The following is an 11,255-nucleotide window of genomic DNA, read 5'->3' as shown; positions in this document are numbered from 1 at the left end:
CATCCACATCTCCATTCTCATCTACATCTATACATCTACATCTTCATGCATCCATCCACCTCCACATCCACATCTACATCTATACATCTACATCTACATGTATACATCCACATCTCTATTCACATCTACATCTATACATCTACATCTACATGTATACATCCACATCTCCATTCTCACCTACATCTATACATCTACATCTACATGCATACATCCACATCTCCATTCTCACCTACATCTATACATCTACATCTACATGCATCCACCCACCTCCACATCCACATCTACATCTATACATCTACATCTACATGCATACATCCACCTCCGCATTCACACTCACATCCATACCTCTACATCTACATGCAACATCCATATCTCCATGCATAATAATATTCTTTTAATTAATCTAGGATGATAGTTCCTAGGATATGGTAGGAAGTCCTCTTTTTAGGCTTTGAATGAAATTATTTTATGCGTAATTTCTATAAAAATTTTGCCATAGTTCCGCTACTATGACTGATAAATCTCAATTTTTTTCTAAGGGATAAGGTTTATCATTAAGGAAATAATTAGAATGGTCTCTAATTGGATCATCAATCCGTAATGGTCTCTAATTGGATCATTAATAATTAGAATGGTCTCTAATTGGATCATCAATCCATAATGGTCTCTAATTGGATCATTAAGAAAATAATTAGAATGGTCTCTAATTGGATCATCAATCCCTAATGGATTGAATCATCAACATACATAAACTAAAAGCATAGAAAAAAGCCATTAATTTGGCCTCAAGCATAGCTTAATCTTGGATTAAGGAAAAGCTTTATGAAAAGCTTCATTTGGATTGAGAATGGGTCATGAGTATGACCATTTCTTGAGTGAGAGAGAGAAATTACATAAAAACCATTAGAATTTAAATATAAATGGAAATTAACTTCTATAGCATTTATTAAATTATGTAACTCTTCACTACTATTCACCAATTAACTTCAATAGTATTTAAAAAACCATACCAATTAAACTTCTCAAGCTTGAGAGGGGTTGAGAAGAGAGAATCATTGAGAAATTATAGAAAAGATCAAAATTCAATATACTTACCTTATGATTTGCTTGATTCTTTAATTCACGGTAGAGGCCCCCAACCAATCAATTGGTTTAGTATGTTGATGGAGCCACCAATGGGGATTGAAGAAAGAGAGAAGTGTCAAAAACTAGTGAATTATTAAAGAATTCACAGTTCTTGGCTTAGGTGGAGTAACATAGCATAAGACACTATATATTTTGGCTTAGATGGAGTAGAGTAACAAAGCATAAGACACTATATGTTTTGGCTTAGGTGGAGTAGAGTAACAAAGCATAAGACACTATATATTTTGGCTTAGGTGGAGTAGAGTAACAAAGCATAAGACATTATATATTTTGGCTTAGGTGGAGTAGAGTAACAAAGCATAAGACACTATATATTTTGGCTTAGGTGGAGTAGAGTAACAAAGCATAAGACACTATGTTTTTTTCAACAAGGGGAGGCTTCTATTTATAGGAAAATTTGAGCTCCTAACCAAACAAACTGATTCTAGAATTTTCCAAGTCAGTTTGGTCACTTTTTGACCATTTTTAGGTCAATTAAGCTAACTTTTTGGAACTAGACTTGAATGAGGAGAGAGGAGAGATGAAATATCTCAATTTTTATGAGTTTAAAACTCATTCAAGCATGTGAAATATGCACCTCCTTTAAAGAATTCCCCTTCCTTACATATGTGTCAAAATTGTATTGCTCATAGTTTTTTTACTAATAAACCTTGTACATTTTCAACTCTTCATCTTATGTGAAATATGCACCTCCTTTAAAGAACTCCTCTTCCTTACATATGTGTCATAGTTTTTTTACTAATAAGCCTTGTACATTTTCAACTCTTCATCTTATGTGAATTATGCACCTCCTTTAAAGAACTCCCCTTCCTTACATATGTGTTTATTTACTAATAAATCTTGTACATTTTCAACTCTTCATCTTATGTGAAATATGCACCTCCTTTAAAGAACTCCCCTTCCTTACATATGTGTTTATTTACTAATAAACCTTGTACATTTTCAACTCTTCATCTTATGTGAAATATGCACCTCCTTTAAAGAACTCCCCTTCCTTACATATGTGTTTATTTACTAATAAACCTTGTACATTTTCAACTCTTCATCTTATGTGAGCATTTACTCATTTTTGGGTATTTTCTTTTTACAATTTGGATTTATCTCCTCCCTACACATGGATTGATGCTATTGGCCCATAGGAACCTTAATTGGACCATAGTCTAAAGATTTCTGAAAATCTAGACCCTTAGGCTAAGGTTCTTTATACCTATTTCCAATTAATTCCAATTGCACATTGGAAAATTCTTTTTAAATTTCTGTTTCAGGGGAACTCATCTGAATTATAAGAGATATTTTTCTATCCAAAAATATCCAAAATCTGAATATTCTCTCTCTAGAATATTTTCTCTCTCTAGGTTAAAACAGCCACAAACAAGATCTCTTATATTTCAGAAAAGGAATTGATTACAGGGGAATATACTAGACATCAAAAAGGGGTTGGGGGAGGAATCTTACAAGAAGGCATTAAGAATTTTGAGATGAGGAGATAAAAGAAACTTGTAGGCTAAGTCACCTACTTTCATTGAATTCAGATATAAGGGTCACAATATCTGGGGGATAACTTCTTATACTCCCCAAGAGATAAAGAACTTCTTTTGGGCCATACTCGAATGAAAGCCAAAACCTTGGTATCCAAAACACCGGTTCTCACTTCAAAACTCATTGTTCTAAATCCTTAAAACAGGTGGGACTCCTGAGAGTATTCTAGGGAAAGGGTCTTCCTTTTTTTTAAACAGAAACTTTCTTTTATTTTAGAGAGGGAATAAGTATAAGATCAGAGAGGGAGATTCTTAATCCTGTATACCTCGAAGTTTGGGGAGGAATCTTACAAACATCTAGTATGTCATCTTCATTGAGCTATATATGGTTTGAAATAGGCTTCTCGTGCATGCTACTTAAATATCGATGCCTTTCTCCAATCACATGGGTTTGATTCTTGCTCTTTTGATCCAAATTTATACTTGAAATAAAAATACCACTTATTTATTATTATTACTTTATATGTGGATGACACCATCTTCGTTGCCAAATGATTCATCCTTCCTTCTACATATTAAGAAGACGTTATCCTTAGCATTTGAAATGGTGGATCTTCATCAAATTCATTCTTGTCTTGGCATTCAAATCTAGCGATCTCACCGAGAGAGGTATTTTTCTTCTTCGACAAACAAATTCATTATTGACGCTCTTGAAAAATTTTGACTGGTTGATGCACATCCAGTATGTACTCCTATTGTTATGCATTCTTCCAAGAATCAGCCTTCAAAATATAATCATCCTTTGATGGATGATTGCCCATATGAAAACCTGGTTGGATGTTTACAATTTGTTGGTCTCAATACATGCCTTGATGTTCTTTTCACTATAAATGGTCTTGGTCAATATACTTCTCAATACATGCCTTGATGTTCTTTTCACTATAAATGGTCGTGGTCAATATACTTCTCAACCTTCTCATGGTACTTGGATTGAAGTTAAGTGTTCTTTGAAGTATTTAAATGGCATTAGAGATCATGGCCTCCTCTATCGTCGACAAGCATCTTCATCTCACTCTTCACCTTTATGCTTAGCTGGTTATTGTGATGTTGATTGGGAAAGTTCTCATTCTTCAATGAGATCTACAAGTGGAAATTACTTTTTTGTTAATGGATGCTTGGTTTCTTGGACGAGCAAGAAACAACATTGTGTTGTAGTCTCAACCTACAGAAGCAAAATATGTAGCGGCGTCATTGGCAGCTCATGAGTTGATATGGTCACGTCAGTTCCTTTCAAACATTCTGTATCCTCCACCTTCTAGCACTCCTCTTCGATGTGATAATCAAAGTGCTATCAGTCTTGCAAAGTGCTATCAGTCTTGCAAAGGATTATGCTCGACATAGCCAAACCAAACACATTGTTGTTCATTATCACTATGTTCACCCCACCATGAAGTGAAGAAGGAAACTATTATGGTTGAAAATTTCCCAACTGCTCAAATGGTTGCAGATATTCTTATGAAGGGACTTGGTGAAGCTCGATTCACTTGTCTACGCAATGAACTTGGAGTGACAATGAAAATTTTATCCACGAACATCATTGTATATATTCATTCAAAAGTCTAGACACATACACCACACAACACATTCATCCATGGTTTATGGACATCGTTGTATATTCAAATTATTCAACACTCATCACATTCATGCACATTTTGATTTTATCACATTTGTATGTAAAGTTTTCATAGATGTATATAGGATCTTGGGTTTTCCCTTGTACTCCCCAAGGGTTTTTTCATCTGCAGAGACCCTAGTTTGAGCGAGGGTGTTGGGGACACTATATATAGATCACCCTAGCTTGACCTAGATCTCAACTATATATACCTATGCACTATCAATAATACACACTACTTTGGGAGAGATGTCTCGTATACCTCTCTTTCTCTTTATCGTATCTGTCAACAAGCCTACGGGGACAAAGCGCGTTGTCGTGACGTGGGCGGTATAGCCGGGAACACACTGGGTGTCTGGCTGTGAGAGTTTGGTGTTTTGTAATTCACTTGATTTGATTCTTCAGAGAAAATAAATCTTGCCAAACCTCCTCCCTCCTCTCTCCCTTGTGTTGCTTCTCTTTCTCCTTTTGTGGTTGTTCCTTCTACCTCCATCTCCCACTCCCCTACTTGTTTGTCCTCATGTTCTTCCCCTTCCCCTTTCGGATGTTGTCCTTGATACTTTCCTAGTGCTTGCTAACTGCTTCATTTTGTTCCTTGTAAGAGGGGATTGGCGCTTGTTCCACTTGGGCGGGTTCCACTTTTCACCTTCTGGTGTTGTCCATGTCTGAGATAATGGACATGTATCTGCCACTCTAGCCTTCATGAGCATGAATAAATAACATTTCCTACCCCCATTTGGATCATCGTAGCAAATTGTTCGGGAGGCTTCAAGCCGCTTGTATGATTCATCCAAGCTATATCTGAGAAATACTGATCTATCTTTTGTTATGAGGATGCCATACTTTGACTGCTCTAGTACCATATACAAAAAAAAATCTGAGACAAAGCACTCTCTGTACCTTAACCTTTTCATCATTAGAAAGCATCATATGAACAACATTCATGCTCCTTCGCAGATGAACTGTTCATGCACTATTATCTTTTGTTTAGTGATGAACCTTCCCACATCAACGTTGCTTACCCCAACTGAAGCTGTTGAAGCTAATATCAAGTTCTAGCAGCATCTGACACTAGTTGAGCTATACATGACAAAAAACACGACTTGATATCTGTCTCTTCTATGATCATACCAACTTGTACACCCCTGCATGGATACTTTCCACAATTAACATCGGTCTATACTCAGACCAGAACATCTCAGCATCTTGGTCGAATGATTCCCACGCTTCAAAATGTCAGTTGTTATGCAGTCCCTAAGAAGCCTCGTCTGCACGCTCATCCATGTAAGACTTCTCTCTTAGAAGATTCTTGTAGATGGTAGCATAGCAATTGTAGACAGGCCAGACAGAGCACCTTTTTCCAACATCATGAAATACCAGAAACAAGGGGAGAGCGTGCTCTACGTCTTGGACTCGGAGAGGGATGGAAAAGAAAGTAATATGGCATGTGAAACGGGTTGCTCGCCAGCCTCAATCTCGACACAGAATCACCATAGCTCTCACCGCCCTTATGTTACCTACACAGCTATCTCTTTGCTGCGCATCACCAGCTACCCCCTAGAGCCCCCTTGGCTCTTCACACGGCGAACCCCACCTCTTCCAGCTGCGCTGCACCTATCTGCTGCAGCGCCCCCCACACAAAACACACAGGGCTCCCCCCCATCAACCAAGCGCCCCCCCCCCCATCGCAGAATCACTAGCTGCGCCGACTCCATGCACTCTCTCGCAACGTCCAGAAGATGCGCTGGCAAGTGCATGAAGGTCCACGTAGCTGGCCAGATTTATCCCTTTTTTATTTTATTTTGTTTATTTTGAAGAAAAAGGCCACCATGTTCCTTTCACACCAAAGCAAAGGCAGCCTTGACCCTTTTTACCTTTTTCTGCCCATGCATCTGAGTTCATATGGGATGGTCTGTGAGCTTCTTTCACTACATGGATGTGCCACAGCACGACATCGACCCCCTCTAAACCTGCACATCCTCCGGTATGTGCCACCAAGTTGCTATATAGGCTAATCTTCATTCAAATTTATACTGATTTGCCTTCATCTTTATCAAATTTTGGCACGTTATCTTCAGCTTTTTCATCCTCTGGACCCACATTCTCATCAAGGCTTTCCTGACTGGTTGAATTTCCTGTATTGATCATCTTGCTCATAAGAAGCCTATTTCCAAGGGTTGTTAAAACTCCATCTCCATTCTCTTTGCCAGCTAATGCAACTTGCACAAGTGTTGGTTTGGCATCCCCCTAGTTGAAATTCTCACAGCTTTTACTTTCATAAGATACAGTTTGATTGTTCTCAGAGCAGTCCACAACTGTGTTTCTAGATTCCCCATGCGTGTCGAGAATATCTGCAAAAGATAGTATTGCCCATCTTGCATGGTTAAGCCAACATCATCCTCGTTCAAACCTTCTGGTGATAATGGGGTTGAACCCCCATTGATATTAACCTTCCCTGTTGTCTCAGAGGCTGGTGCCTTACGCACAGGGTAGTCCATAAGACCACATCTTGCTCTGACAGTTTAACAAAAGACACCTATGCATCCTCCACACTTGCACACTTGCCGTACATGGTAACAATAGCTGTCACCACTGCAAGCATATAGTCAAACCCAACAGCAACAATATGGGCATGCAGCTCCTGGCCTTCCTCAAGTGATCCTTTGCTTGCACATGCCAAAAGAAAGTTTATATAGGTGGTCCTGTCTCTTTTAGGCATTTCATCAAGTATACTTTGAGCATGTTTTAGCCTGCCCCAGTTTTCGTACATGTTCACAAGGGCATTTCCCATAGCAGTATCTAAATAAAGTCCTCTGCCAGAAATACTAGCATACAATCGCTCACCGTTACCTTGAACAGCCTGGCTGCCACATTTTCCATACATGCCGACCAGTGCTGTGCCAACATAATTATCATCCATGCACCCACTGCTTGCAACTTGGACATGCACTTGCTGGCCTTCAGATAAAGCCGCTTGGCTGGCATATGCAGATAAAAGACTAGAAAAAAAAAATGTACTTGTTTGGCATCAACCCTTTTGCTTGCATTCGTCGGAAAAGGAGAAAAGCATCTTTGCACTGCCCCTGCCGGGTGTGTGCTCTTATCATGAAATTCCAAGAGTATAGATCCTTTTCACCCATTTGAGCAAAAAGCCCATCTGCCATCTCCACAGAGTCGCATTTTCCATACATCTGCAAGAGGAGGTTGTTAAGAGGTAGAACTTGATCAAGCCCATTTCTGACAATGTGATCATGTATGTACTTGCCATCACATAAGGCCTTTAAGCTGTCACACCTCTTCAAAAGAGAAGCATAGGTGGCAGCATCCCATGGAGACCCTCGTTGTTGTGACCGACACATAAGGTTTTGATGGGTATGTAAGGCGATATGCAAAAACCTCCTCCCTTGATGTGTGTCACATGATCTCATATATGTGTGAAGAAAAAGAAGGGCAAGTGCCAAGGAGGCAAGGGTGGCAAATGTACCATTAGTCGTGCTGTCTTCTTTTATACTGCCCCACTATGTACTTCCCTTGAGGCTTAAACAGCTTTGCTGCACAATTGCCTCTGCACACTGCGCTATAGATATTTGATAGTGTTACATATGGTGAGGCCTTCTCCGGAGCCAGCTCATACACATTCTCTGCAGCACGTTCACCTCTTGGTACATCAAACTGGTCCTTGCATGCCCAGGCAGAGTTGTCCAAGTTATTGAAGTGGGAGTATAAGGCATTTCATTAATAAGAGTCTCTGCTTCTTCAATCAGTCCTGCTCTCCCTAGGAGATCAATCATGCAATTGTAATGATCCACCACCGGTGTGATGCCGTAAGTTGTCTTCATGGATCTGAACCACTGGCGACCCTCATCCACCAACCAGAATGGCTACATGCATTAAGTATACTAACGAAGGTGATTTCATTAGGTACCACTCCTTCCTGCCTTATCTGGTCCAAAAGACTCTGGGCATCCTTGGCATGCCCGTACTGAGCATGTGTTGCAACAATGACTGTCCATGCAACTGCATCCCGCTGGGGTATATTCTTGAATACTCTGCGAGCATCCTCCAACATACCACACTTGCCATACATGTTCAAAAGAGCTGTTCCCACAACAAGGTCTGACTCAAATGCATTGACCATAACGTGGTTATTCATGTATTACAGATGAGCATTCCATGTGTACATATAATGCCATCATATATGGCTTTCCTGAACAACGAGTAGAGCTTTAATCTCCATGTTCATACACTCAATTCTACAGCATTCTGCATTGGCATTCCTTTTATCCTTCTGATGTTTTGGGCTTTCTCTATCGAACCATTCATTCAGATTATCATTGCATACATTTAGCCCTGTTTTTCAAAGAGTTTCTTTCAGATATTCCGACAATTAGAGTACAAAGAAGTGTCCACCTTTCCGGCATTCATAAGTTCTTGAGCATTCTAACTGTTTTGCAACTTGTAGGGAAGACCTCAAGTCAATACAAGCTCCTCACCTTCCTCAGCTATCAAAAAGGTCGAGTGTCGTAAGCCCTTGAGACAAAGGGTTAGCTTCAAGTCACTACAAGCTCCTCTCTATCCTTGGTTATTGGAATAGATGAGTGTCATAGGCCCTTGAAGTGGCAGGAATGGATCAAGTCATTGCAAGCTCCTCTCCTTCCTCAGCTGTCGAGAAGGATGAGTGTCACAAGCCCTTGTTGCCCATTCTACAGTCCTAAGAGAGAACTACAAGTCTATACAAGCTCCTTGTTACCCCCTTCTCTTGAGGTGAACAAGTGTCATAAGCCCTTGTAATCCTTCTTCTTCCCTAATCCACCTGGGTCAAATGGTACCAACAAATCATACAGGCTCTGCTGCCTGTACCCTTAAGGAATACCCTCTAGATCATAGGCCATCAAGGTTTTCTGCCTCATACATATGCTGAAATCATCACATACATAGTTCACGGGGATTTCACCACACTCTCACCCCAGCAATCTCACGTCGGGTTCACCAAAGATGTCGTGACGTGGGCGGTATAGCCGGGAACACACTCGGTGTCTGGCTGTGAGAGTTTGGTGTTTTGTAATTCACTTGATTTGATTCTTCAGAGAAAATAAATCCTGCCAAACCTCCTCCCTCCTCTCTCCCTTGTGTTGCTTCTCTTTCTCCTTTTGTGGTTGTTCCTTCTACCTCCATCTCCCACTCCCCTACTTGTTTGTCCTCATGTTCTTCCCCTTCCCCTTTCGGATGTTGTCCTTGATACTTTCCTAGTGCTTGCTAACTGCTTCATTTTGTTCCTTGTAAGAGGGGATTGGCGCTTGTTCCACTTGGGCGGGTTCCACTTTTCACCTTCTGGTGTTGTCCATGTCTGAGATAATGGACATGTATCTGCCACTCTAGCCTTCATGAGCATGAATAAATAACATTTCCTACCCCGAATTGGATCATCGTAGCAAATTGTTTGGGAGGCTTCAAGCCGCTTGTATGATTCATCCAAGCTATATCTGAGAAATACTGATCTATCTTTTGTTATGAGGATGCCATACTTTGACTGCTCTAGTACCATATACAAAAAAAATCTGAGACAAAGCACTCTCTGTACCTTAACCTTTTCATCATTAGAAAGCATCATATGAACAACATTCATGCTCCTTCGCAGATGAACTGTTCATGCACTATTATCTTTTGTCTAGTGATGAACCTTCCCACATCAACGTTGCTTACCCCAACTGAAGCTGTTGAAGCTAATATCAAGTTCTAGCAGCATCTGACACTAGTTGAGCTATACATGACAAAAAACACGACCTGATATCTGTCTCTTCTATGATCATACCAACTTGTACACCCTTGCATGGATACTTTCCACAATTAACATCGGTCTATACTCAGACCAGAACATCTCAGCATCTTGGTCGAATGATTCCCACGCTTCAAAATGTCAGTTGTTATGCAGTCCCTAAGAAGCCTCGTCTGCACGCTCATCCATGTAAGACTTCTCTCTTAGAAGATTCTTGTAGATGGTAGCATAGCAATTGTAGACAGGCCAGACAGAGCACCTTTTTCCAACATCATGAAATACCAGAAACAAGGGGAGAGCGCGCTCTACGTCTTGGACTCGGAGAGGGATGGAAAAGAAAGTAATATGGCATGTGAAACGGGTTTCTCGCCAGCCTCAATCTCGACACAGAATCACCATAGCTCTCACCGCCCTTATGTTACCTACACAGCTATCTCTTTGCTGCGCATCACCAGCTACCCCCTAGAGCCCCCTTGGCTCTTCACACGGCGAACCCCACCTCTTCCAGCTGCGCCTATCTGCTGCAGCGCCCCCCACACAAAACACACAGGGCTCCCCCCCATCAACCAAGCGCCCCCCCCCCCATCGCAGAATCACCAGCTGCGCCGACTCCATGCACTCTCTCGCAACGTCCAGAAGATGCGCTGGCAGCTGCATGAAGGTCCACGTAGCTGGCCAGATTTATCCCTTTTTTATTTTATTTTGTTTATTTTGAAGAAAAAGGCCACCATGTTCCTTTCACACCAAAGCAAAGGCAGCCTTGACCCTTTTTACCTTTTTCTGCCCATGCATCTGAGTTCATATGGGATGGTCTGTGAGCTTCTTTCACTACATGGATGTGCCACAGCACGACAGCGTGTGTTGGGAACATAGAGTAGTTTGAGAAGATTGGATATGTACACATCTTCAGCCTACACAAGAGACTGGGGCTGTAGCCAAGCCGAGTTTGGGTACGAGATTCATGAAGGGAAGAGGGGGACGGCCCTACAAAAGAAGAATTGTGTGTGTTTTTCCTTGAGAGAGTCAACTACAAGTAGAGTGGTCTATGTGAGATTTATAAAGGGAGAAAGTGACGGGCCTGAAGCTGTACTAAGATGGGTATTGGGTGTTTTTTCTTGAAGATAATTAAGAGTGTAGTATTGTTTTTTGGGTAATGGTTATAAGGAAGAGTGAGTGATAGTGT

General features: G+C 40.8%; 1 protein-coding gene across 1 annotated transcript; it reads right to left on the bottom strand.

The window, feature by feature from the left end:
• Positions 1-6,832: 6,832 nt before the first annotated feature.
• On the bottom strand, positions 6,833-7,655 carry LOC147626312 (pentatricopeptide repeat-containing protein At3g13880-like). The gene is made up of 2 exons (XM_086816786.1): positions 7,384-7,655; positions 6,833-7,274 (listed from the first exon to the last, which is right to left on the bottom strand). Exons 1-2 carry the CDS (start codon positions 7,653-7,655, stop codon positions 6,833-6,835), a joined length of 714 nt encoding a protein of 237 aa, XP_086672912.1.
• Positions 7,656-11,255: the final 3,600 nt, after the last annotated feature.

Source organism: Cibotium barometz, chromosome 22 (genome assembly GCF_041138505.1).
Source record: "Cibotium barometz isolate CiBa-2024 chromosome 22, ASM4113850v1, whole genome shotgun sequence".
Classification (NCBI taxonomy): Eukaryota; Viridiplantae; Streptophyta; class Polypodiopsida; order Cyatheales; family Cibotiaceae; genus Cibotium; species Cibotium barometz.
This window is presented reverse-complemented; position numbering and strand designations above follow the sequence as displayed.